General features: G+C 40.1%; 1 protein-coding gene across 6 annotated transcripts in view; it reads left to right on the top strand.

Annotated features, from left to right (window-relative positions):
* Positions 1–22,521, top strand: part of SEMA6A (semaphorin 6A) — a 114,390-nt gene that overhangs the window by 56,221 nt on the left and 35,648 nt on the right. For all 6 annotated transcript variants that reach the window (XM_075079783.1, XM_075079784.1, XM_075079781.1 and 3 more), the window contains exons 4-13: positions 3,857–3,917; positions 5,382–5,444; positions 6,300–6,401; positions 9,202–9,292; positions 12,256–12,375; positions 13,410–13,498; positions 14,403–14,620; positions 17,490–17,621; positions 20,444–20,599; positions 22,019–22,195. In XM_075079783.1, the coding sequence (XP_074935884.1) occupies positions 3,857–3,917; positions 5,382–5,444; positions 6,300–6,401; positions 9,202–9,292; positions 12,256–12,375; positions 13,410–13,498; positions 14,403–14,620; positions 17,490–17,621; positions 20,444–20,599; positions 22,019–22,195 (1,209 nt within the window). The remainder of the gene's footprint in view (positions 1–3,856; positions 3,918–5,381; positions 5,445–6,299; positions 6,402–9,201; positions 9,293–12,255; positions 12,376–13,409; positions 13,499–14,402; positions 14,621–17,489; positions 17,622–20,443; positions 20,600–22,018; positions 22,196–22,521) is intronic.

Below are 22,521 nucleotides of genomic sequence, written 5' to 3'. Positions count from 1 at the left end.
ATGCCAGTTTGTACAGGATCTAGGCATCACAGGTCTGGGTTCTTACTTGTGCCAAGCCCTTGCGTCAAGTCTGGGCAAAGAGCATGCATCTTTCCATGGGGAGCTGTGGCAGCGCTGGTTATAGTGCACAAAGAGTGGGCAGCCCCACAGCAAGGCCTCTGTGTTCTTTGCCTGAGGTCAGGGCTTAGGTTTTTTTCTGCATTTAGTGTGATAATGAGCGGGGTGGGGGAGCAGGCTGAAGGGGTTTGAAAGGTGGTGGCAGGATTTCCTGCTTTTCATGGCCGAGTTCCCTTTGCTTTCCTTATTTGTTTTCCTTTAAATTAGGAAATCATTTGCAGTGAGAAGGTGGTAAATCTGCTTTGTGGATTTTGCTCTGCTGTATTCATAGTTTGTTCCCAGACTGAGATTGACGCAATTAGACTGTCGCAGTGCCCAAGCAACTGGTATTACAGCAGGAAAACCCAAAGAAACATTTTAGGATGTGAAACCGCTGTGTGCACGAATAGTATAAAGAATGGTAATATTCAGGGAATAGTATGTGTACTGGTATGTGAATATGCATTCTTACATGTTATGTGGCTATATATTTGTATAAAAGTGTTTACTACAATGAGAGTGCTTATATACCACTAGGATCTAGTGACCTACAAAAAAGAATAAAGACCTGGTCTGTTTTGTACTTACACAAGCCCAAAAAATCTTACACTTTTTTTCCTGTAGTAACTCAAAAACTCTTTGACATATTCTTTTCCCCCTCCACTTGTTACTGAATAAAATCCCTGCTGCGCTGAGAAGCCTATGTGATACAAGTTAAAATTCAAAGGTCATTTTTATCTTTAAGTAATAAATTTCGGAAGATGACTCATCCTTTGATAACTAGTGTGAATGAAAGTTTATAACTGCAGTACCACATCTCCTTTAAAGGTAGTAGTAAATCTAGAGACTGAAGCAAATGTGTACACAATCAAAGGGGTTTCTCAAAGAGTTTTGCGACAACATTTATTGAAAACTGTAGCTAACATAAATCCTGTAGCTACCATGAGATGTTGCTTTCATGCTGGCTTTTTTTAGGCATTGAAATATAGCAATGCTAAGTTTACATTTGTACCAAATTATCTGAAAAGCAATCAAAGCAAATGATTAAACATTGAGAGTTTTTATTTTGAGGTTTTTAGGTTTTGATTAAGCTTTTTGTTTGTTTGCTTGTTTTGGAAAATCCAGCACTTTGCAGGCAGTTTCCTTGCACAGGAGATGACTTACTCAGATGTGACAACCACTAACACTTTATTATTGAGCGACTGGCATAGAACAAAATTTCTGTCTGTCAGTTGCTTATTTGGTCGTATGGGATATGTGACTCTTTCATTACCTATTGCCAAATAAAATTTTGTGTCACTTTGGGAAGGCTTTATTTCATATTATCAGGTAGAGAGATCCAGCCAGTATAAATTAGAATAACTCAGCTGAAGCCCTTGAAGCCGTGCTGTCCAAATATCTGGCTTGCAGTCTGTAAAGGACCAGCTCTGTTTTCTTTTTTCTCGTGGGAAGGGAACTCCCTCGCTGTCTCTCTCACAGTCGCCCACACCCGCGTGCAGGCACCATTTTCTAAGTTTGCCATGTCTCCTCCTCCCATTGTCTTGTGTGGTGGCAGCTTTTGTTCACATTATCTGTCACCCCTCATGCGTACGTACAAAACGGTTTACTGAGCCTGCGAAGCATCGGGATAGCTCCCTCCTCATTTGCAGTTACACATTTCCAGACGGTGCACTGAGTGGCCAAGGGTCATGCACAGCCGGTGGCGTTATTTAAATTCCCTTCCTCCACAAGATTATGCCATGGCAACAAAACGAGGTTCTGCTGACTGGAGGTGGGAAAAACGGAAGCTCTAGGATTAAGTCGATTTGTGTTAGAATAACTTAATTAGCAGCGAGCTGTACACATACCACAGCTAGTAGATCGTAGGAGTTGGGCAGCAGTGGGAAAAGGAGGGCAAGGACAATCACACATTGTCTGTGGTTAGAGAGCCCTCCCCTGAATTTTACGTCTTTCGCTTTCTGCAGACATTGTCAGCGACTACATTTCTCGTACAGCATGAGAAAATGATACGTAATTTGCCTGATACTAACCCTCTTTCAGATGATCCCGTAACTTAGCACATGAGTTTTCTTTGAACTGTTTCTTGAACCAGAATGTAAGTCTCCTGACAGCCGTTTTATTGAGAGCGGAACTAAATAACCCAAGGATCAGTCTGAATACCACCACTGTGTTTTCCAATTGTCTTGTTTAAAAAGAAATAAGCATAACTACTGGAAAGTAAGACTGATGATTAAAATCAAGAGCTGTGCTGGAAGAAGGTGTTCAGAGCTCCAGCCACACCTAATTTACAATTCAAGAGATTTTGTTCCCACTTTTATATAGTAGGAGTGACAGCACCAAAGATTGATGTACATAAAAAGGGAACTGTGCAGTAATCTTTGAAGCTGGTATCATGCTAATAGGTAATTTTAGTCCAGCACCAACCATGACCACTGCTCTGCCAGTAAAGTCAGGCAAATAATAAACTGAAGCATTAAACTAATCTTGGAAGTAAATGACAGCTCTGGTTTTACGGAGTCTGGAGGAGAAGAAAACCCACAGCTCTTCAGTTTGGCATCTTACAAAGCAAACAGCTTTAAGCACCGTAGCAGACAGTGGATTTTTCAAAGCCAGTTCCCCACAACAATGCTACCTCTTTTCTCCACGTGAGAGAAGTGTTGCTTATTCCTTTTATAGCAGTGTTTTGTGTTTGCTTTATTTAAGAGACTAACACTGTTTCCCCAAAACCCAATAAAATGAAGCTAACCTTGAGACCAAGGATTTCTAAAATGGGAACAGTCTGTATCTACTTTCAGCAGAGCCGTCCAGTGCTGTGGATCAGGCTCCAGCTACACAGGTTCCTGCATTTTGAAAAAGCCAATGTTATTTCAAGGATAAATGAGACGGTCAGTCCCAATTTGATGTGGCAGTTACTACAGCATTGTGGGTTGGTGGGTTTTTTTCAAATTTTAGGGGTTCCAGTCAGAGATGTCCTTTTTCTCAGCTTACACAGAGGGAAACATTCAAAAATATCTCTTCACCTGAGTAGCTGAGTCTATTTCATCTTTCCAAGGAGAAAATGACAGCTAACTGTAGAGGGGGACAGGTTCTCAGGAAAACAGGAAAGTAAATCCAAGCAAGAAATGTGAACTTTTTTTCAGAGGAGTATTTTACAGTTTAGTCTGGCCACCAGTGTGTGAAGAGAAGAATGATTTCTGGGAATAGTTTCGTGGCTGTCAGGCTTTTGCCTACCATAATGTCAATCAAATTATTGCAGCTGAGGTTAGACACATAACTTAAAAAAAGAAAGAAGCATTAACCTCTTTTTAACCCTGAATGGCTAAATGTGGCACAGTGACCGCTAGCCCAGAAATCTGGCAAAGTCTGCCTAAGAACGATTGTAGCTGATTTCAGAACACTCAAAAACATCTGCATGCTAGATCATGGCATCTGCTGAAGGATCTGTAGAGCAGAAATGATACAAGGCTCAACTCCTTTCCAAAATATCATTTGTTCAAATAACTGCTTTTGGGAAAGAATCTTGCTTTGGAGTTTTGTAGCATTTTTCTTTTTTTTTTTTCTTAATGGGAAGGAAGATAGTTTATATATGAAAGTGCTTTTCTGGGAGAAGCAGGTGATGCTGTCAGTAACGTTGCCTGGTAAGACCTGTGATTTTTTTTTAATGGATTATGGATTATCTTGTGATAGATAGCTCTCTTCATGGAAAATGAACTGTCTGAGTACTCCATTTGACTTTGCATTTATTTGCCTTTGTTTACAGGGACCATATTTATACTGTTGATATGGACACATCACATACAGAAGAAATTTATTTTAGCAAAGTAAGTAGCTTTTGTCATCATCCAGAAACCAAGGACACTCTAGCAAGCTTCAAATAAATAGGAGGATGACACAGTTTCAAACAACTTGCCAGCGCTGCTGTAAAAACTGTAATAAGCAAGTAAGATGGCATTGGTAATCATATTTGGGGAAAGCTAGAATAATAATCATGTCCTCTGTGAATTTCTGATAGGTGATTTAGCTGGGCCGATAAGCAATCCGTACTGAAATACAGTGAGGTCCCTCATGGAACATCTGTCAAAAACATATTCATTTATATTCAGCAGTTTTCTGTAATAGCTGTACTATCCCAATTAAGTATACCGAAACTTTCATCATAAAAAGCAAGTGATATTTACATATTTTCACACACAAAAATTTTATTCACTCATGCAAGTACTCACTAAACAAAATCTTATTATAACATCACTTTGTAGATGTATTCACATTATCTCCATGGGAAGTTACATTCAAACTAAAAGCTTTGCCTGCATTACCATATTATATGTTAGCATAAACATAGTAGAAATAATCTCCCTTCAGCTCCTTTGCATTGCATACATGTTTTGTAATATGGGCCAAGCACAGCCTTGGTCCAGCAGAAGTTCATACGAATTTGGACATTGGATGAATTCCACTGTAGGAGTGGAAAGTGTTTCATTATAACTATGAATGATGCTGAAGAGGAGCTTATGACCAATTACTCATCAAAAAGTGAGGGCACGGGGTTGTAATGGAAATAAACATTCATGGTTACTCTTTCAACTTGGGGCCCTTCATGAATGCTCAGTGCCTCAGTTTACTGATAGAAAACAGCACTGCCATGGCTATAGAGTCTAAGGTGTTACTATGTTAGGCTATATGTTTTTAATAAAGTTTTATTTTAATTAATCAGCCTACCACATTTCACCACTTCTGAAACTCACAGCAAAAAAGTCCAGGCTGGGATTTACCTGTAAATGTTCTGGAGGAAGAGTATTAGCAGATAAAATCAGCAGTGTGTTGATAGGTGGAAGGCTTTCTGAGACTGTTAGCTAATAAGAATTTGATTTCCTAATCTAAAATGTCATCTTTCAGAATACATATTTCATTTAGAATTCAGTTAGGGTTTATCATCCATAAATGTTTATTCTGATTTGCAGAACAATATCAAATTAAAAGAGGAGATCATCTAGTACTTTTAAGAAAAGTGCATGTTTTTGAAAGCTGGGCTATTACTGAATTCTGTTGGTTTAGGCTTTAAAAAAATGGGATAGGTTTCTAGTCTAATGAATAGATGACAATAAAAAATTAAGTGAATGCTCCACATCACTGATCTTTCATTGTTGTGGTGAATTAATCATGGAGAAAGGGTGCAGAAAGCTTTCAATAAGTACATGTTCAACAGCTAGTCTCCCTGAAGGGACTTGTGAAATCAGATGCAACAACCTCTGGGCTCTAATTGATTTTTTTCTTGATCCTTGCAGAAATTGACATGGAAATCTAGACAAGCTGATGTAGACACATGCAGAATGAAGGGAAAACATAAGGTATGCAATTTTCTTTTCTTCTGCATCTGCCACTTTAGTTTAGCTGCTTCACTATTATCTCAAGCTGCTGTCTGTGATGTGGAATGGATCATGCCATTCACTTCTTGCCAGTAATTGCTTTTTCCATCAACTTACTGAAGGCTTTAATTTGCAAAAATAGTTTACTTTTAATGTGATACAACATTGCGACAGGAGCCACAGCAATATCCTGAAATACTTAAAGCACTGGGGATTTTGGGCATAATGCTTAGTGTACTGATTTTTCTTACCATTGCCTCAAAAGCTAAATGCTGCTGTCCATCCTCCTGCAGGAATTTACTGAGAAGTTTCCGTCATCAGAAAGTATAAATGTGTACAGTTGTAGAAAGACTGTTTCTCACACCAATTTTACCCTACTGTAACCTATAACTAGCACAACTGGTATCAGAATTAGATGCAGACTCTTTGATTGTTTACACCTGCTTCCCCATCTAGTTACAGATGCTTTATGCCAATATATTGTGTTGGTGATGCTACTGTCTTACAGCAACATAGATAAAAAGGTGATCAGATTTTTTACTCTGGAGAAAAGCAGCAGCATTCAAACAAAATCCACCTATGCAAACAATAGCAAAATCTGAGCTATAATATGAATATTGTATCTTCACTTCTTTGTAACCGTTTTTAAACCACTAGAACATAAATCAGTTGCGTCTTGCTCATTGTCAGTTAAACATAGTTGAAGTAAAGCCCAGAATATCACAGTGGCTACCAGCCAATTTCATTTTAGACTTGACAATGAAATATCATGGCATAAAAATAAACCCAGACACCCAAAATGAAGTAGCTGAAATACTTTTTATTATTTTTCTTCAGGATGAATGTCATAATTTTATTAAGGTTCTCCTGAAAAGAAATGAGGATACATTGTTTATCTGTGGAACAAATGCATTCAACCCTTCTTGCAGGAACTACAAGGTATGTGATCTGTTTGTGGGATTTCATTTATGCCTTGTCTTTCTGTTGGATTTATTGTGACTATGCTGGCAACTGCATGAGGTTGTCATTCAGCAGTGCATCATTTAACGCTATTGCATTTATCCTGACTCGTTTCAATGCTACAGAGCTCAACGTTCATCAGATTTCCGAGGATTGCTCGGGTTGATTACCTACTTCTTTGCAACTCCTGCACATCAGAGTTTATTGCCACTTTTCGTTGCCCTCCATAGGTGCAGAGTCCTTCAGATCCCTGCTTGGGGATGTGTCACTCCTCAGAAAGTTCCTCAGCTTGTCCGTGACACCTATATCAAGTCATAGACTAATGCTGAGGGTTACCTCTGGGGCAGCACATTTTAAATGTCTCTGTTGTACTGTTCTCAATCCCAGAGCCAGTTCTCAAGACACTTGAGGGTTTAGCACAGTAAAACCTGGGAAGATCAGTGTTGGGAACCCAGCAGACATGGAAGCTGTGGAGGTCCTATGGCATTGTGTGCTGTAAAAGTGATTGACAGCAGGTCTCCACAGGGAAAGGTACAGGAGGGTGATGTGTTCCTCACTAGCTGGGGATCTGCAAAGCCAAAACAGTATCTAGAGCTGTGTAGAAAATATGTTGGTCCATGGATACTCAACATTAATTCCTTGACCCCATTTTCTTCCTTTCGGATAGTGTGACCCCATCACTTGCATTTTAACAGGGCCCATTCATTCAAATATTTCCCATTTTCTCAGGCTTGCACTAGTATAATCGGATAGGTCCCGCAACAGTGGATGTCTCTGGAGTAGCTCTGAAATTAATTCACTTAGGCCCTTGTTATCCAGACTCTGCTTTTCCAGGCGCTGCTGTGTCCCACAGCTCATTTCTCATCCTTCCTCAGGAAAAAGCAAGGTCAGCTTTGCTAATGCTGCTTTTGATAAAGTAACAGCACAATTCTCATTCATTTCATGGGGTTCAGAGTAACTGTAAAAAACAGAGTAAAAACATTAACATCCAGAAAAACTTCTTCCTTAGTGGTATTTGTTGTGACTCCTGCTCTTCCTTGCTTTTTCTGCAGTGCTGCTTTACCTTGTTTAGCTACTGTGGTGGCTATAGTCTAGGAAACATATGAGAGGAGCTCAGCATAGTCTTTTCTTTCAGTCTGTGGAAGAGGAATCAAAATTGAATGAAAATACAAGCCAGCGTCATGGTAACTGTGGTACAGGTAGCTGCTCTGTTAACAGCCATTTCATCTTTTCTTCCTTTTCTTGCATCCTGCTCCTAGCATGCAACGAAGCTTCTCAGACTCAGCGCTGTACTTGGTCTTCCAGCACAGTTTGTCATTTTTTAGGTCTCAATGCCTTTAACGTTGCTAACAAATCTCAACCAGTGCCCTTGCTGAAAAGCTGTCTTCTAATATAAATACAGATTTCCTTGGCATCCTGATGTGAGGGATACGAATGGCCCTCCTTACCCTTGCTGCAGGTGTTTCACTCCCTGTGATGCATGGCCTCTGCAGACTTTGCCTCACCTGTTGCTGAGCTAGTGGGGCTGGATGGTGATACCTCTGGGAGTCAGCAGAAGGTCTCTCCAACACCTGCCCTGGCTTTTTCTCCAGGGAAAAAGAGAGAGAGAGCACTAAAGATGTGCCAAACAGAAAACAGGTCTGTCCCTCCACACTGCCAAAGGGAGTCTGGATGAAACTGCGTTGTGGGGCTCGTTGCAGGGAAAGTTGCTCAGGACTGTAACTTGCTTCCTCTCACTATCATGTGAAATGCTTTTCAACCCTTGAGTAAACACAACTAATTCCCTTCAGAATGGATTTTGACAGGAAGGATACATGACAGAACACAAATGATGACAAATAGTCCACTGGAGGACTTGGGTGCTATAACATATGAGCTAAAAGTTGATTGGAGTAGTTGATGGTGCCAGGTGGGTTATTTTTCATGCTCTGTGAATCTGTACTTTATGTGATTTGTACAGTACGAGCCGGTCATGTTACTTGAATATGCTAGAAAGGTCCTTATTCCCAAAATACAGTAGTATAAAATCTTAAAGAGGTAGGAGCTGTACCTTTCCCCTGTAGCTCACTAAACCCTCTTGAACTTAGCATAAAGTTGATCTGTATATTTGTATCATTATCAGTGCCTGTGGTGAATTTATTTCCCAGGAGTTACACTTAAGCCTCAGATTTTAAAATTCCTGCAGAGATTAATTCTTGCCTGATGGTAAGAGGATTTCTCCGTGACACAGACTCAACTGATAGAGTAAGACTTGGAGAGCATCCTTCTGAGTATGCAAATCAAGGACTAGAGCACCACTGTTGAGACTAGAGCAGAAGGATCTCCGGACTTTGGGGGGAAAAATGCACACACAGATAATTGTCCTAGTGTTGTTTCTTCTGACTACTGTGGCTTGCGGTCTTTTCTGTGTATAAGAGCGCTTCTGTTGGATCACTGTTGAGGATAAATTTTGAATCCTTGCCAGAACCACAGACCACATAGCCTGCTACAGTTCAGCAGGAAGCTTGTGTGCAGATAAAATATAGACTGAAGACTTTTGTAGAATGTGTCGGGGTAAAAGTGATTAGCTCCAAAAGAATGCCTGACTTATTGGATGCATTTTCTTCAGAATGATTTTATTTAACATCGTGATTTTCGACAGTTTCTTAATTCATAGTCAGAAGCACAGTTAGAGAAAGGACCTTCCTCCCTGCCCAGAAAAGAAGAAACGCTGTCATAAGCCTCATCCTGGGTAAGGAGTTTTGTTTCTCTATCTGAGGAGCTCCCTTTCTTTTTTCAGATGGATACCCTGGAGTTCCTGGGAGATGAATTCAGTGGAATGGCCAGGTGCCCCTACGATGCAAAACATGCCAACGTTGCATTGTTTGCAGGTAAAGCGATGGAGATAAACTTTTTTCTTTCTGTCCTGCAGCCTTGGCTTGCCATAGCACTCTTGAATACCAAAATCTAAAAGATGGCAAAGGGAGTGAATAATGAGTGAAAATAGGGGGCATAAGGAAATCACTAGCATGGAAGCCTTCCCTTCTCTGGGATTAACTTCGCTACCATAAACATTGCCTGAAGCCTGTTTCCTGGTTCAATATTTCAGTATTTCCTGGATTCGTGATAATATGATACCAGCCCAGTGTGAGGGACCGTTTGTGGCTGCATCCACCTTCCATGAAAGTCAAGAAGAGTCAAGGCTCATGTGAACTTTAATGAGGAGCAGGCAGGATGTGCCATTAACAACTCTAAGCCTAAGTTTACCTTCATAATAAAAGGAAGTTAGGGAACATGCTGTTGTGTCCCCTTTTCTAGCTCTAGAAGGAAAGGGAAGGTGATTTTATTTTAAAGCAGAAAACATCTCGATGTGGTGTTACCAACTATTGTAGACACAGGAGGGAAGTGTGCTGGTTAATAATGATTTATGCTCTATACAGCAGAATACAGTTAACTCTGATTTCTACTACAATAGTTTAAAAAAAGTGAGTGCTTATTAACAGGGTTAATTTGGGCTGTTGATTGTGAAATGGTATTTTTGTACCTCTCTTCATGAATTCCTGATTAAATTGTTTCTATATTGAACTTCTCTTAGTGTGAACCCTGCTCATCTTTTCTTAGATTTGGCTGTAAAATAGATGGTAAAAATAATACAGAAGTCACCCGTGATAATGTAAGTCCTCTTCAGCAGGTGTGATGCTAGCAAGCAGAGCCTTGATGCTCATGGGGAAATACTTTAGCTGTTCCTATGAAGATTTAAGAGTGTGCAAATATTCCAGCCACTCTCAGCTGAGTCTGTGATTGAAGGGCTGTATTAAGCACTACTGTGTTTGAGGTGATATCATCTGCCTTGCAAAGGAGAGATTTTATAGCAGGTTGCATTTTTTGTTTACTCTCTATAGTGGAAATAAATGGGTCCTTTTGCTTAAAAAATAATGGTGATGATAATGGTGGTAGTATGTAATTTCTTAATTACTGTCAAAAGAACATAACATAAAAATTCTGTGATTATAGCAAGGAATTCATAAACCATGGAAAGAGAGAGACATGAGACACCTTCAGAGAAAGATTTATCCCGTGTGTCTCAGATTCCCTATCCTTAGGGCAGTCTGAATCACCTTTCAGAAGGGCCCTTCTAACTATACTGGACAAGAAATCATTTTTGACCAACTTCATGTAAATGTTTACCTTATATGCCACTGAGGTTTGGTAAGATGACTCCCACTGTGTCACTGAAGAAGTCCTCATTTTATTTGAAAATAAGAAGCATATTTATAGAAATTTTCGTACTCTTTCATGATGATTCAGAATGAATTTGATACTGTTCACATAAATTCTTGTAGAATATACTCTGTAAATCTGCTACCTTCAGAAAATCATTGTTTGATATGCCATACCTATTGATACCCATAGTAACTTTTCAGAGTGCAGTGAAAAGCAGTTTCAGAGCAGTTTGGGGCACTAATCCAGCTTATCAGAGCCTGTTGGGTGCACTTAGATGAATATGGCTTTTCTTGCAGCCTATAGCTATTATAGCTGATATGTGTAAACTGTAATTGGTCACATGGTCTTCAGGAACTCGGCAGAAAATAAAATAAATGTGTGATCGTATTAACATGAGTTCAGACACCCATATCTAAACAAACCAGCTTTTTATTCTATTTTAAATTTGGTATTAGTATCTGCTTTCTTTGTAATTATTTTTTCTGGTTTTGCCAAGAAAAAAAATCCCATTTTTAAATAGCCAAATAATGATGGGAAATGTAGAGCTCAGAACAAAGAGTACAGTCCTGCTCATAAAAAACAGTCTGATCTTTAAATCTTGAGCTGAAATTAAATGCTGTCTGTAAATGCAGCGAGGAGAGCATGACCAACAGAAGCCTTTTTGCTTTGTCCTGGATACGTCCTCAGTACTGGTGCCTTCAAGGCACAGGACCCAACATAATCTCTGTTAAAGGAGACATAGGTCTTTCTGATTTTTACATAGACATAACAGAGACACAAGTTGCTGTCCTTGTGCTTCAATGCTTTTACTTCTATCAAACGTCAAGTTCACATCATCTGCCTCACACATGGAAACAGCCCTGTACAGTTGCTGTGACCTGCAAACAGATTAGACAACAAATATAATTTAAAAGTGTTGCTGGAGCTCATGCTTTTACCTCCTGATAGTTTTGTATCTTTTGGTTGTCGTTGGGGTGCCATTTTGTAGACCTTTTCTTATTGCTTGTCCTCCAGGCTTTAAAAGAGAGGAATGTATAATTCATGCAGGAAATGCCTAAAACACATTTTAGAAAAGAAACATAGATAGGCAATCCTTCTCCATCTCTTTGCATCCCTGTTTTGCCTGGTCTCCCTGCACACTATTTAATTTTTGCTAGTGATCTTTGGCAGAGGTGAAGTGCTCTCAAAGGGAGAAATTTGCATAAGTGTCAATTAACTGACACTCCCTAAGACCTGTTTGGTTTGCCCTCCCACTTAAAACTAACAGTTCTGCTGTGGGTTCCCCATATTTATTTTGCTCACACATGTAGACAGAATTTATGAGCATTGAACCACAGACATGTTCAGGAAAACTGTATAGGGTAGTTCAGTATGACTTACCTGAACTGGAGAAGAATTACTCCATAAGGTTTCTTTACCCATAGCATTCCTCTGAAATTATCATTTTGAAAACTAGTGACTTTCTTGTTCAGTGCTCAGACTCTTTAACCTAGCTTGTTTTTTTCCTTTCAGTGTTTCTAAGGAGATTGTGATGATTTCATTTGTCCCATCTCACTTGACTGACAGAAGAAAGCAATCACATTATTCCTAATGCTCCTCCCCTCTTGTTTCTTCTTTCCTTCCTCCCCAGAGGGAAAACTGTATTCTGCCACAGTGACCGACTTCCTTGCAATAGATGCAGTCATATACCGGAGCCTTGGAGACAGCCCGACTCTGCGGACAGTTAAACATGACTCAAAGTGGTTGAAAGGTAGATAAACAAAGAAAATGAAAAAAGCAGCATCTCTGATGAGAGTCTTGCGTTCCTGACAGACCTCTCTGTCATTTCATTTCACCAATTCTTTTTGGCAGAAAGAAGGAACTAAATTATATCTCTTTCTTACACTGATCTGTTTACCTCTTTCCCTCTTCTCCTGATCCAAAGTTACTGGACCTGACAGATGCTGTGAGCATGGTAGATCAGAGTGAACTTTCCAAGCTGAAATCCATCAGTTTACAGCTGTTGGATGTAAAGGCTGGAACTTGCAGGCCTTGGTGTGCTTGGGCTGTGTTTGAAAATATTCCTGCCCCAGGACTATGTTAGGTAACAGTCAAGGCTTCATGAGGTATAGAGGGTTTGTCCTGTAACATTAAGATTCATTAATGAAAATAAAATTATGGGAATATTGCACAAAGCCTTTCTCTTACGGTTCTTAGGGACTGTACAGCTGCAAATTGAATTAGGCAATTTCTGTGGTCTAAATGCCCTCATTGTTAAGAACAGTACTGTTTAGCTTCATGTAGGCGTTATGAATAGTTAGCATTTGGAGTGATTTTAACAGGGAGCAAAGCCGTGGTTTGAAGTCTTTTTCTGCATGCAGAAATGTTTTGCCAGGTGTCGACTTTAGCTGTCCCACTTTGCCTGCTGCTACAGACACGTGTGGGCAGAAACAGTTACATGGTTTGTTATTCCCTCCACACACAGCCTGCATGTCATAAAGAGCACTGCTTGGACCCCTCAGGCATACCATTATATATTGCCTCTTGTACAACACACAGGGCAAACGCATTAGTGGCAAACACTTAACTGCCCTGCAGTGATGTTGCGCAGATTTGTCCCTAGCTGTCCTATCCCCAGACAGCAATTCTTCTGCAGTGGTGGTGATGTTAGTTCTGAAAACGGAGCAAGTTTGCCTAATGTGGGCATTTCATCTTTGGATGTTTAGTGTGAATGTATTTGGCTTTTCTTTGCATGCTCTATGCTCTACATGGTGCATAAATAGGATGTCTTGGGTTTTCTTCTAGAACCATACTTTGTCCAGGCAGTGGACTATGGCAATTACATTTACTTCTTCTTCCGGGAAATAGCAGTGGAGTACAACAGCATGGGAAAGGTAAGGGCAAAAGCATTGCCTTGAATGACTTTCTCAGGTTCAGGAGGAGGAAAACCTGTGCTATTCTTGGACCAATGCTGTTACGAGTGACCTTGAAATGAGAACCATAAATCATTATGACAAGGTCATCATTTTGAGAAGATTCCTATCACTCAAGCCAAAAGATTGGTTGGAGTGAAAAAATTCACTGCCTTGAAAGGAAACAGGGTGGGTTCTTGCAGCGATGGTGTATGCTGGAATCTCTTTTCTCAAATCGTAAAAAGCACAAGGCAAATATAATTAGTTCAGCATAGTAACTAATTATTAAAAATGGATTCCAAAGCAGGGAGATGTCTGTCTTTAAGAAATCTGAACTGGAGTGCTGACTAAACGGGCAGGAATTATGTACTCTGCCATTCTGCAAAGAATAATTAAAGACTTTCTGCATTTTTGCTAATTTCACAATAGCTTTCTGACTAAGCAGTCATAAAAGCTGACCAAGGTCACAAAGGTGGAGGGCAGGAATAAAAGCCCAGCAATTTTTGCATAGTTTTTAAGTGCTGAAAACACAAGAGTCAGAGCAGGCAGCATGGTTTGCAGGGATTGTGAATGTAAAATGTGGTTTTGTTTGGGGAAATAGAAAGCTAAGCAGTCTGTATGGAAATCAGTTTTATATGGATTGAGAACAGATCTCTGAAGGATTTGTGGCTGTATAGCGAATGCCACAGTCTTATCTTTTATAGCACACTGTTCCAAAGCGGAGTTTTTCTCTGTTTCTTGTTTGTCACAGATTATGAAAATCTGGGATTAAATTAAGCACCTTGCTGTGTTATTCCAAATGTTTTAAAAGTGGAATCCCAGCACAGTCTTTTAGTTCAAACAAACATTTTAATTTTCTCCATTGTTTCTGCTTTTCTCTTTCCAGGTAGTTTTCCCAAGGGTGGCTCAGGTTTGCAAAAATGACATGGGAGGATCTCAGAGAGTGCTGGAAAAACAGTGGACTTCCTTTCTCAAGGCTCGTTTGAACTGCTCAGTTCCTGGTGATTCACACTTCTACTTCAACATACTGCAGGCAGTTACAGATGTTATCCATTTCAATGGCCGGGATGTTGTTTTAGCAACCTTCTCCACTCCATATAATAGGTAATAGGCACAATAACGTTTTACCTTCTGTTCCCTTTATGTTTTGCTTTTCACTGCAGTTTCTTTTTACTTTATGAAGGTACAAGAAGTGATTGCTCATACAATGTAACTATTATGTACCACATGCTTACTGATAGTTTTTCATTTTAAGATACCCTGGTATTGCTTCCTGCATTTTATATCTGATAATTTAGAGCATCTTTCAGTCATTTACTATCTGGACATGTTTCTTGAATATACTTGTCTCTACATGGGAGTAATTCAGATTGGCCACCAAGAAGTTTTGCAGCATGTAACTTGTAGAAAGCTATTCCAGAGAGAAAATATGATTTTTCTTTTTCTCACAGAGGCAGACTTGGTCTGTCTTATTTACATCTAAACCCCCAAGAACCATGTTAGTACTCCTTCTATTTCATGCATCCCTACTGACTCTTGCATTTTCTCCTGGGAGAGCCAAGGTCCTATGCTGTTCTGCTGGCTGGGGAGGAGGGTCCCGAGAACACCTGTATTTCATTGTTTGTGTGGTTTTCCAAAAGCATCAGTTCATCTGCAAAGAATTTATTACCATTACACATTATAACATGTTTCTCCAGAAGTTATTAGAAGGGTAACTGTGTCTAATTATTGAGGTCTCCCAGAGAAGTTAAAAAAATAGTAGCATTCTAATTAAAAAATACATTGCTGTTTCACAGCAATGTCTGAGCTGAAAGGGGAACTTTATTGCGGAAATTCATCTGGTTTTGCTGTACAGTCGCACCTCTTGTCAAAACCTGACCTCAGTCTGATCATGCACAGAAGTACTTCAGATGAGAGTTAGCCGAGGCATATAATGTGTAATATCTGCTTTTGACATCAAAACAATAGGAACTGCAATAGAATAATTATACCACCTATAGGGAATACAAGCTTAAATTAAGATGAACTCTTTTTAAACTCACCTAGTAAGAACAAGTAAACAAACAGAGATTCAGCATCAGAAAATAGGTTGTATCTTGAGACTATCATGAAATTGAGATTGTCCTCCTGCTTTGCTAGTATTTCCTGTGGTGTGTCATGAATAATACTTTTTCTTAAACCCTGCATTTTAAAATCTAGGTACTTGGTGTTAAAATTAGGGTACTATTTTATAGGCCACATTTTTTGCCAGACATTGAAGATGATAGGAGGGTATGTAGGCTCGGAGACACCTCATTAACAGACCTACCTCTGACATAGACACATCTTTTTCGTTCCTCCCCCACTGAAGAAAAGATGCAACAAATACCTTTGATCTCTGGAACAAAGCTTCCCTCTAGAGTGAGCTGGAAGAGATTCCCCAGTCTAACCTGAGGTCGCCCAGGGAAGGAGCTGGTGATGGGTTGTAGTTCAGTGGTTGGGGAGATGGCTTGGCTGTGGGCCACAGTACTCCATCTGTGTGGCTTTATCACACTGCAGATGCACAAATTGCCATCTTCAAGAGTAAAAGCTATTGTAGTCTTCTCATTGCAGCAACCCCTCCATCACTGTGGAGTTCTGTGTTGAGCACAGTCCTCAGCACTTTTAGTTCTGTATAGTACACCTCAAGATTTTAGGGCTGTTTTTTCTTTAGGCTTAATTCAGCAAAGTGCAAAATCTTCTAGCTAGAGTGGTTCCTGAGGTGTCTTTTAGGGTGAGGTCCTGTATGTGGCCAGATACACCCTTGACCAACTCTTATATTGACATAGGTCTGGCTGCCTCCATTTAAAACTCTTGCTTTGTTGTGTCACATTAATATAGAGCTTTGAAGTTTCCTTCCATACAGAAACACAATCTGTGGAGATGAAAGTAAGAGTAATGTCTTACCTGCAGTAAGGCAACTGTCTCCCTACTTGTTTTTTCCTTCAGTAACAAGCACTGTGAAACCTTTTAATATTCAAACAATTTTTTTCCTATCAATTTCTATACCTTTAAGAGTTTAGTTTTAGTCTCTGTAACAGTATTATAGTTCCTACATTTTTTCTTCAGTGTATAATAACCTACCAGCTAAAAGCAGAACTGAAAGCCTCAGACAGCTGGATTGATGCTATTTACTTGATAAAATCAAGCAGTGAAAGTCAGACATGAATACAGTAGTTAGTGTGTAAAAAAAGGAAATGTGGATAAATGAATAATTCGTGCTTCCAAGTGACTGACCATGGGAAACCCCTAAGCCTTTCAGAAAGTATGTAGGTAAGGCTATAATTACGTTTAGACAATGCTATCCTGCAGTTGCATGCAGATAATCAAAAATTGAAATTTACAACTTTATAATCTAAAAATAAAATTGAATTTGCTTCTACAAGCTCTTTACACCTGATTGAGTTAAGCAAATTCCTGAGCGTAGTTAAATCCTTTCCGTTGAGAAAAATTGGTGGAGATCAGTCTGTGGGAAGAGGGAATAATAATGTGTAAATGCCAGGTCAGTGGCACATTGCAGCATGCTTCCAGTTTGATCAGCACCAACTTCTGAACTGTCTGCAGTGTATTTCTGAGGCATGACAGTGACTGTGAGATGCTGTGACTTACAAGAACTTAGATTTCCAAATAATGGGCTCTAAATGAGACTGGCTATTACTCCTTATGCATCGCAGTTGTACACAAGAGTTTCCCAGATTCTTTCCCTATTGAAGATTATTGCAATTACTTCTTTCTATAGAGGCTTTGAAACAAATTGTGCTGGCAGGAGCGTCTGCTGATTGGTATATTTCAGGCTTTTCCATGGGGCTGGCTTTTCCTGTCAATACTCAGAGGTTACAAAGTTCAGGATTGAGTAGCCTGTGACAGGAAGACTTCTATACAGCATGTTTTTCACACAAGATTTTATGCATAACTGTAGAATGAGTAACAATTTCTGGAAAATGTCACTTTGCAGCATCCCTGGCTCTGCAGTCTGTGCCTATGACATGCTTGACATTGCCAATGTATTTACTGGGAGATTCAAAGAACAAAAGTCTCCAGATTCCACATGGACACCAGTTCCTGATGAACGAGTGCCCAAGCCCAGGTACGTTTTATGTATAGAGTTATAGTTCTGTTCCTGCATGAAGCACAGAGGTTTTGACAATTTGAACAGCCTTGTAAGGTGCAGATACAATTGAAGATACATGTTATAACAGTAAAATAGAAACTGAGTTGCATTTGGAACTAAGGTATACAAATGAGAATTTTTCCACTTACACAAGATTTGTGTAACATATTTCAGGCCAGCGTCAGATCTACTTGGTCTGAATAACCTATCACTTAAGAGTGGTGTGAGTTACACACCTGTTGCAAATTGGTTCAGTAATGGATATATCTCATTACAAAGCTTGCACCAGTTCTGCAGTTTGCTGTACTGCAGTTAACATGCAATTTATGTGACACAGGGGATGCATCATGGGGAGGAAAAAAAGCATTCCATCAAAATGGAGGTTCAGTTTACTTTATTCTTCCTATGAGTTGTTTTCCCTGCTTCCGCTTCCCTCTTGTTCGCATGTGGCTCCTCTATTACACTCTCTTCATTTTTCCTTTCGTTTCCTTTTCATTTCATACAAGTTGCTGTTGACAGCCACTTGTTAACTCATTTATGCCGGTGGTGTTTTGCTCTGAGAATATGATATGAATGTAGATAAAGCAAATACATTTATCTCAGTCAAGCTCTACGACTTTAAAGTATGTTTTACTTTGCCTGTGATATCTTGCATAACTTCAAAAGAAAAACACATCCATAGCTCTGTGGTGGCAACTGAGCTTCTACCTCAGTCCAAAGACGGACCATCATGTTTTAGAGTTGCCAAGTATACTATTCCTGTGCTGCTTTGTTCTGAGATTGCTACTCAAGAGAAAAGCCTGGAGGTGACTGGAGAATCTGATAAATTCTGTGTCTTTTTTCGGCCTGAGCCTTAGGAAGGCCCCTGCTGGCACTGGTACTTGATTTTCTTCTCCTTTTTGCAGTGTTTCAACAACTTGTTGACATGATGGGCTACCTTGGTAGTGCAAGGCTGCATGAGGGCTCCAAGGTCGTTTGTTTGGAACTTACTCAGATAAAGAGTGCTGGCAGGGAAGGGGGAAAAGAGAAAGAGAAATCTTCTCTTTCAGTAGGAAGGAAGAAGAGAAAATTGCATTGTAAGTTTGTGGGATGAGCCAATAGCAGGCTAACAGTTATGATGAAGGCAATACTGCTCTTTCTAAGCTAGTAGGAGATAATATGAACTGAATTGGTGAACACTGTTTCATGTAACATTTGGCCATCAATCTGCTTAATAGAAATAATTGTTACTTCTAACTCATGTTGAAATGCGTGAGAGGTACAAGATGCCTTTCAAATAATGCCATTTTTGTTTGGATATCTCAGTATGGTGCAGAAACATTAGTGTTCCTATTGATCCTAACATTTCCCAGAAACATACTGGAGCCGTTCAGGGGCCTCGCTTCCCTTTTTGGCTGAGATGCACAGCAGGGTTTACTAGGTTTTATGTTTACTTGATTAAATCAGTTTTGAGATTAAAACAGGATTAATCCAATCATGTGATTAGGGTTTAGGAAGAAATAGGCCTCCAGATTAGATATACAGAAACCTTAGGCAAAATGGTGCAGAAGTCTGCTCCCTAGAGTTCTCTGGGGATGCCACCTCATGAATCAGTGCCCTTGCAAAGGCCTGGGAGACTGGTAATGCCCTTGGTTTCTCCTTCCCTCCCTCTACTGCTAATTCTATATGCAGTTACAAGACAACCAAAATATTTTGGATACAAAGAGGCAGAGTCTCTGCATATATTGTTCATTGTGCAGCTGTGTGGGACCAGACTCATTGACCCAGCTAGTCGCCTCCAGGCCTGTGCTACCCTCCCACATAGCATTTAGTTAACTAGGGTTTGAATATTAATCTAAATCTGAGGAACAGATATGATAGGACCAGCACTATATTTTGTTCAAGTTGGCATTAGTCCATTGATGTCAGTGGCTCTACCCACATCTGAGCAGATGAAAATTGGACACTGCAACATGTTTATGAGCAGGTGGTCCATCTGTCATCTTCCCATCTCACAGTGGCTCAAAGGCTTGAGGAATCATAGTGCTTTAGGAAGTGGATCAAATGGACCTTTTGTTGGAGAAAATAACACACAAGACATTAATAACAGGCAAAGTCTTTTGCTGCTTCCTGTGTAGAGATGACCTGTCCAGGCAGGAAGGTTAAATTACTCTGAGGAGCAAGGTAGATTTTAGGAATAGGGTGAGCAGATTTGCATTTAAGTTGTTGAAGAATGATTAGATAACATTTTGGTGGAAGTCCTCAATGTGCTACCATACTTAAATAGTCTCATCCAATTTGAAAAAAGGGTAAAACCAATGCTTATATGGATGCTTGCTGGGTTGTCTTCTCCAATAGTCCACTTTCTAGGAGACAGGACTGAAAGCATTGTTCTTTCACATATGCTAAAAAAATCTGCTTCCTTCTGTATGTTAGGGCATGCTTTTATTCCTGGAAAGAGCAGCCAACTAGGCAAGTAAAGATCAGAAAGCACCTCTGCCCAGTGGGCGGCATCAAGCCAAATGCACACATGGAGTGATTAGGTTCCGTGTGAGTGGATGAACTACAAACTGCACGTGTCACACTCCTGCTGAAGAAATGTCTTTGTGCTTTTAGGTGACATGTTAAGTCCATTTGCGTGCAGGATAGAGCAGGATTTTAGGCTTCCCCCGAGGCGCTGAACAAGTCCACCAGACTTCTCAGTCCTCCATTTAAGCCCTTGTAATGCACATCAGATTTCACTAAGGGCCTCATTGCAAAAGGAGATTTGCACTAGGCATCAAGTATGTGTTCTGGCTTTACCTTCTTGGTTTTTTTAGGCCTGGTTGCTGTGCTGGCTCTACGTCATTAGAAAAATATGTAACCTCTAACGACTTCCCGGATGATACTCTGAACTTCATCAAAACACACCCACTGATGGACGAGGCTGTGCCTTCCATTGTCAATCGACCCTGGTTCCTGAGAACAATGGTCAGGTACGTACCTCCAGGTGGACTTTTGTCCTCTTCGTAGCTGTCAGGTTGTGCTAATAGTCTTGCTCAGAATACTCTAAAACTCTGTAAACATCCTCAGTGTGCTGGGCATGAATCCAGCTAGGGATGATGGCAGCACTGAGCAAATGCTGCAAAACTCCCTGAGCAGCTTTCAAGATAGGAAAAAACCTCAGTCCTTTCCAACCACGCTGTGCTGAAGGGGGATCTTGGAGGAAATGCTGTTCAGGGAAGGTTGACCCTCCTGTTGGCTTACGGGTCTGTGTTTGAGACAGCTCTGTAGAAGACTTTAGGCAAGGATCACAGGCAGCCCAGGGATATGTACACAGGATACAAACATGCCTGCCAGGATATGTCCACAGGATATGAAGATGTCTGTTGGGATATGTACTGGTATGTTTTAAAGTTTACAGAAGTGTACAAGCAGAAGTAATCATCTGTATCCTTTCTATGGGAACAAGAGAAAAACAATAATGAAGAGATTTGAACAAAGACTCATAAATCAGCAAGCCTCAGATACGCCATCCTCTTCATATGAAAATGTGTTCCCACTCTCTGCTGTTGCCACTGTACTACTTATCTGCCCTCCAGTTGTGAACAGAATAATGTGACTAATTTTTGCTGTATTTTCTGCTCTTCCTCCATACAAGGGTAGAGTTTTGTGCTGGACAATGTTTAGCTCTGGAAAGGTTTGACTTAGTTGTAGTAAATGTATCTTTTGTCACGTTTTTATGTCAGGTTCTGTACCTCCAACCAAGACAAGAGCAGCAAACTCTGCAGAGCACTTTCCTTTGATCTCCAGTAACAGATAATTGGTAGCAAATCACCAATACTCATTTTCAATAAATTGTGTCATCCCAAGATTCAGTATCATCTCACCACTGAACTCACTGAGTGGCGGTTGTGTGATTATTTTTAGTGAGGTAAAATGGTGTTTAGCATCTCGCTATTGCACTTACACAGCTTTTCCTGCCCAAATGTTGAATGTAGATCAGTTATCATTATTGCTGCTTTCAATGTGATGGAGCTTGAAATTAATAAAAAATTTTACTGTGCTGATTTTCTGTCCCTGCCTGAAGTCACCAGGCTCGTACTTTGCTTTTGGTTGGAAGGATAATTCCTAAATGGCCTCAGACTCTTAGTACCCCTTCAGGTTTCTACAAACACTTCTGCTAGCTATTGGACATGTGGACATGCAGACAAACACGAAAATTCCCCACTGTTTGGGGAGGCAAACTGGTACAGTCTGTGTTGATTTATAGGATTATTCAGCTAGGAAAAGTGCTTAACCATATGTTATATCGTTGCTAGAAGGCTACCACACAGTTATCTGAAGTGGAAAAAGTGATAAAATAAATGGCAATCTAATCCCAAGTGATGCAACATGCTGCATTGTTTTTCTAGATACCGCCTGACCAAAATTGCTGTGGACTCTGCGGCTGGGCCATATCAGAACTACACTGTGGTTTTCTTGGGATCAGAGAAGGGAATCATCCTGAAGTTCTTGGCACGGACAGGAAACAGTGGTTTCCTAAATGATAGCCTTTTCCTGGAGGAGATGAACATTTACAATCCTGAAAAGTGTGTATCTGATTCTTTGTACTCATGTATGGGCAACTTTGAACTTCCGATTTCCCAGAGAGAAGGTTGTTCCATGAAAAGGGAAGTGGTTATAGAAGCCAAGTCTTTTGAGTAATTTTAAATTGCTTGGGGAAGGGATGTCTGCTTATCAGTCTCTACATTGCAAAAAGATATTTTTTATTCAGTATGTGTAGAAAATAGCCCATCCTATGCAGCATTTGATGACTAATTAAAAGTAAAATTCTGCAAAGGAAGATTAATTTTCTAATCCTATAAAAAACCTGTTCCTCTCCAAATAACTCAACAACCAGCAAGCCGCTCTCCAA

The sequence above is a fragment of the Phalacrocorax aristotelis genome, chromosome Z (genome assembly GCF_949628215.1).
Source record: "Phalacrocorax aristotelis chromosome Z, bGulAri2.1, whole genome shotgun sequence".
In the NCBI taxonomy this organism is placed as follows: Eukaryota; Metazoa; Chordata; class Aves; order Suliformes; family Phalacrocoracidae; genus Phalacrocorax; species Phalacrocorax aristotelis.
This window is presented reverse-complemented; position numbering and strand designations above follow the sequence as displayed.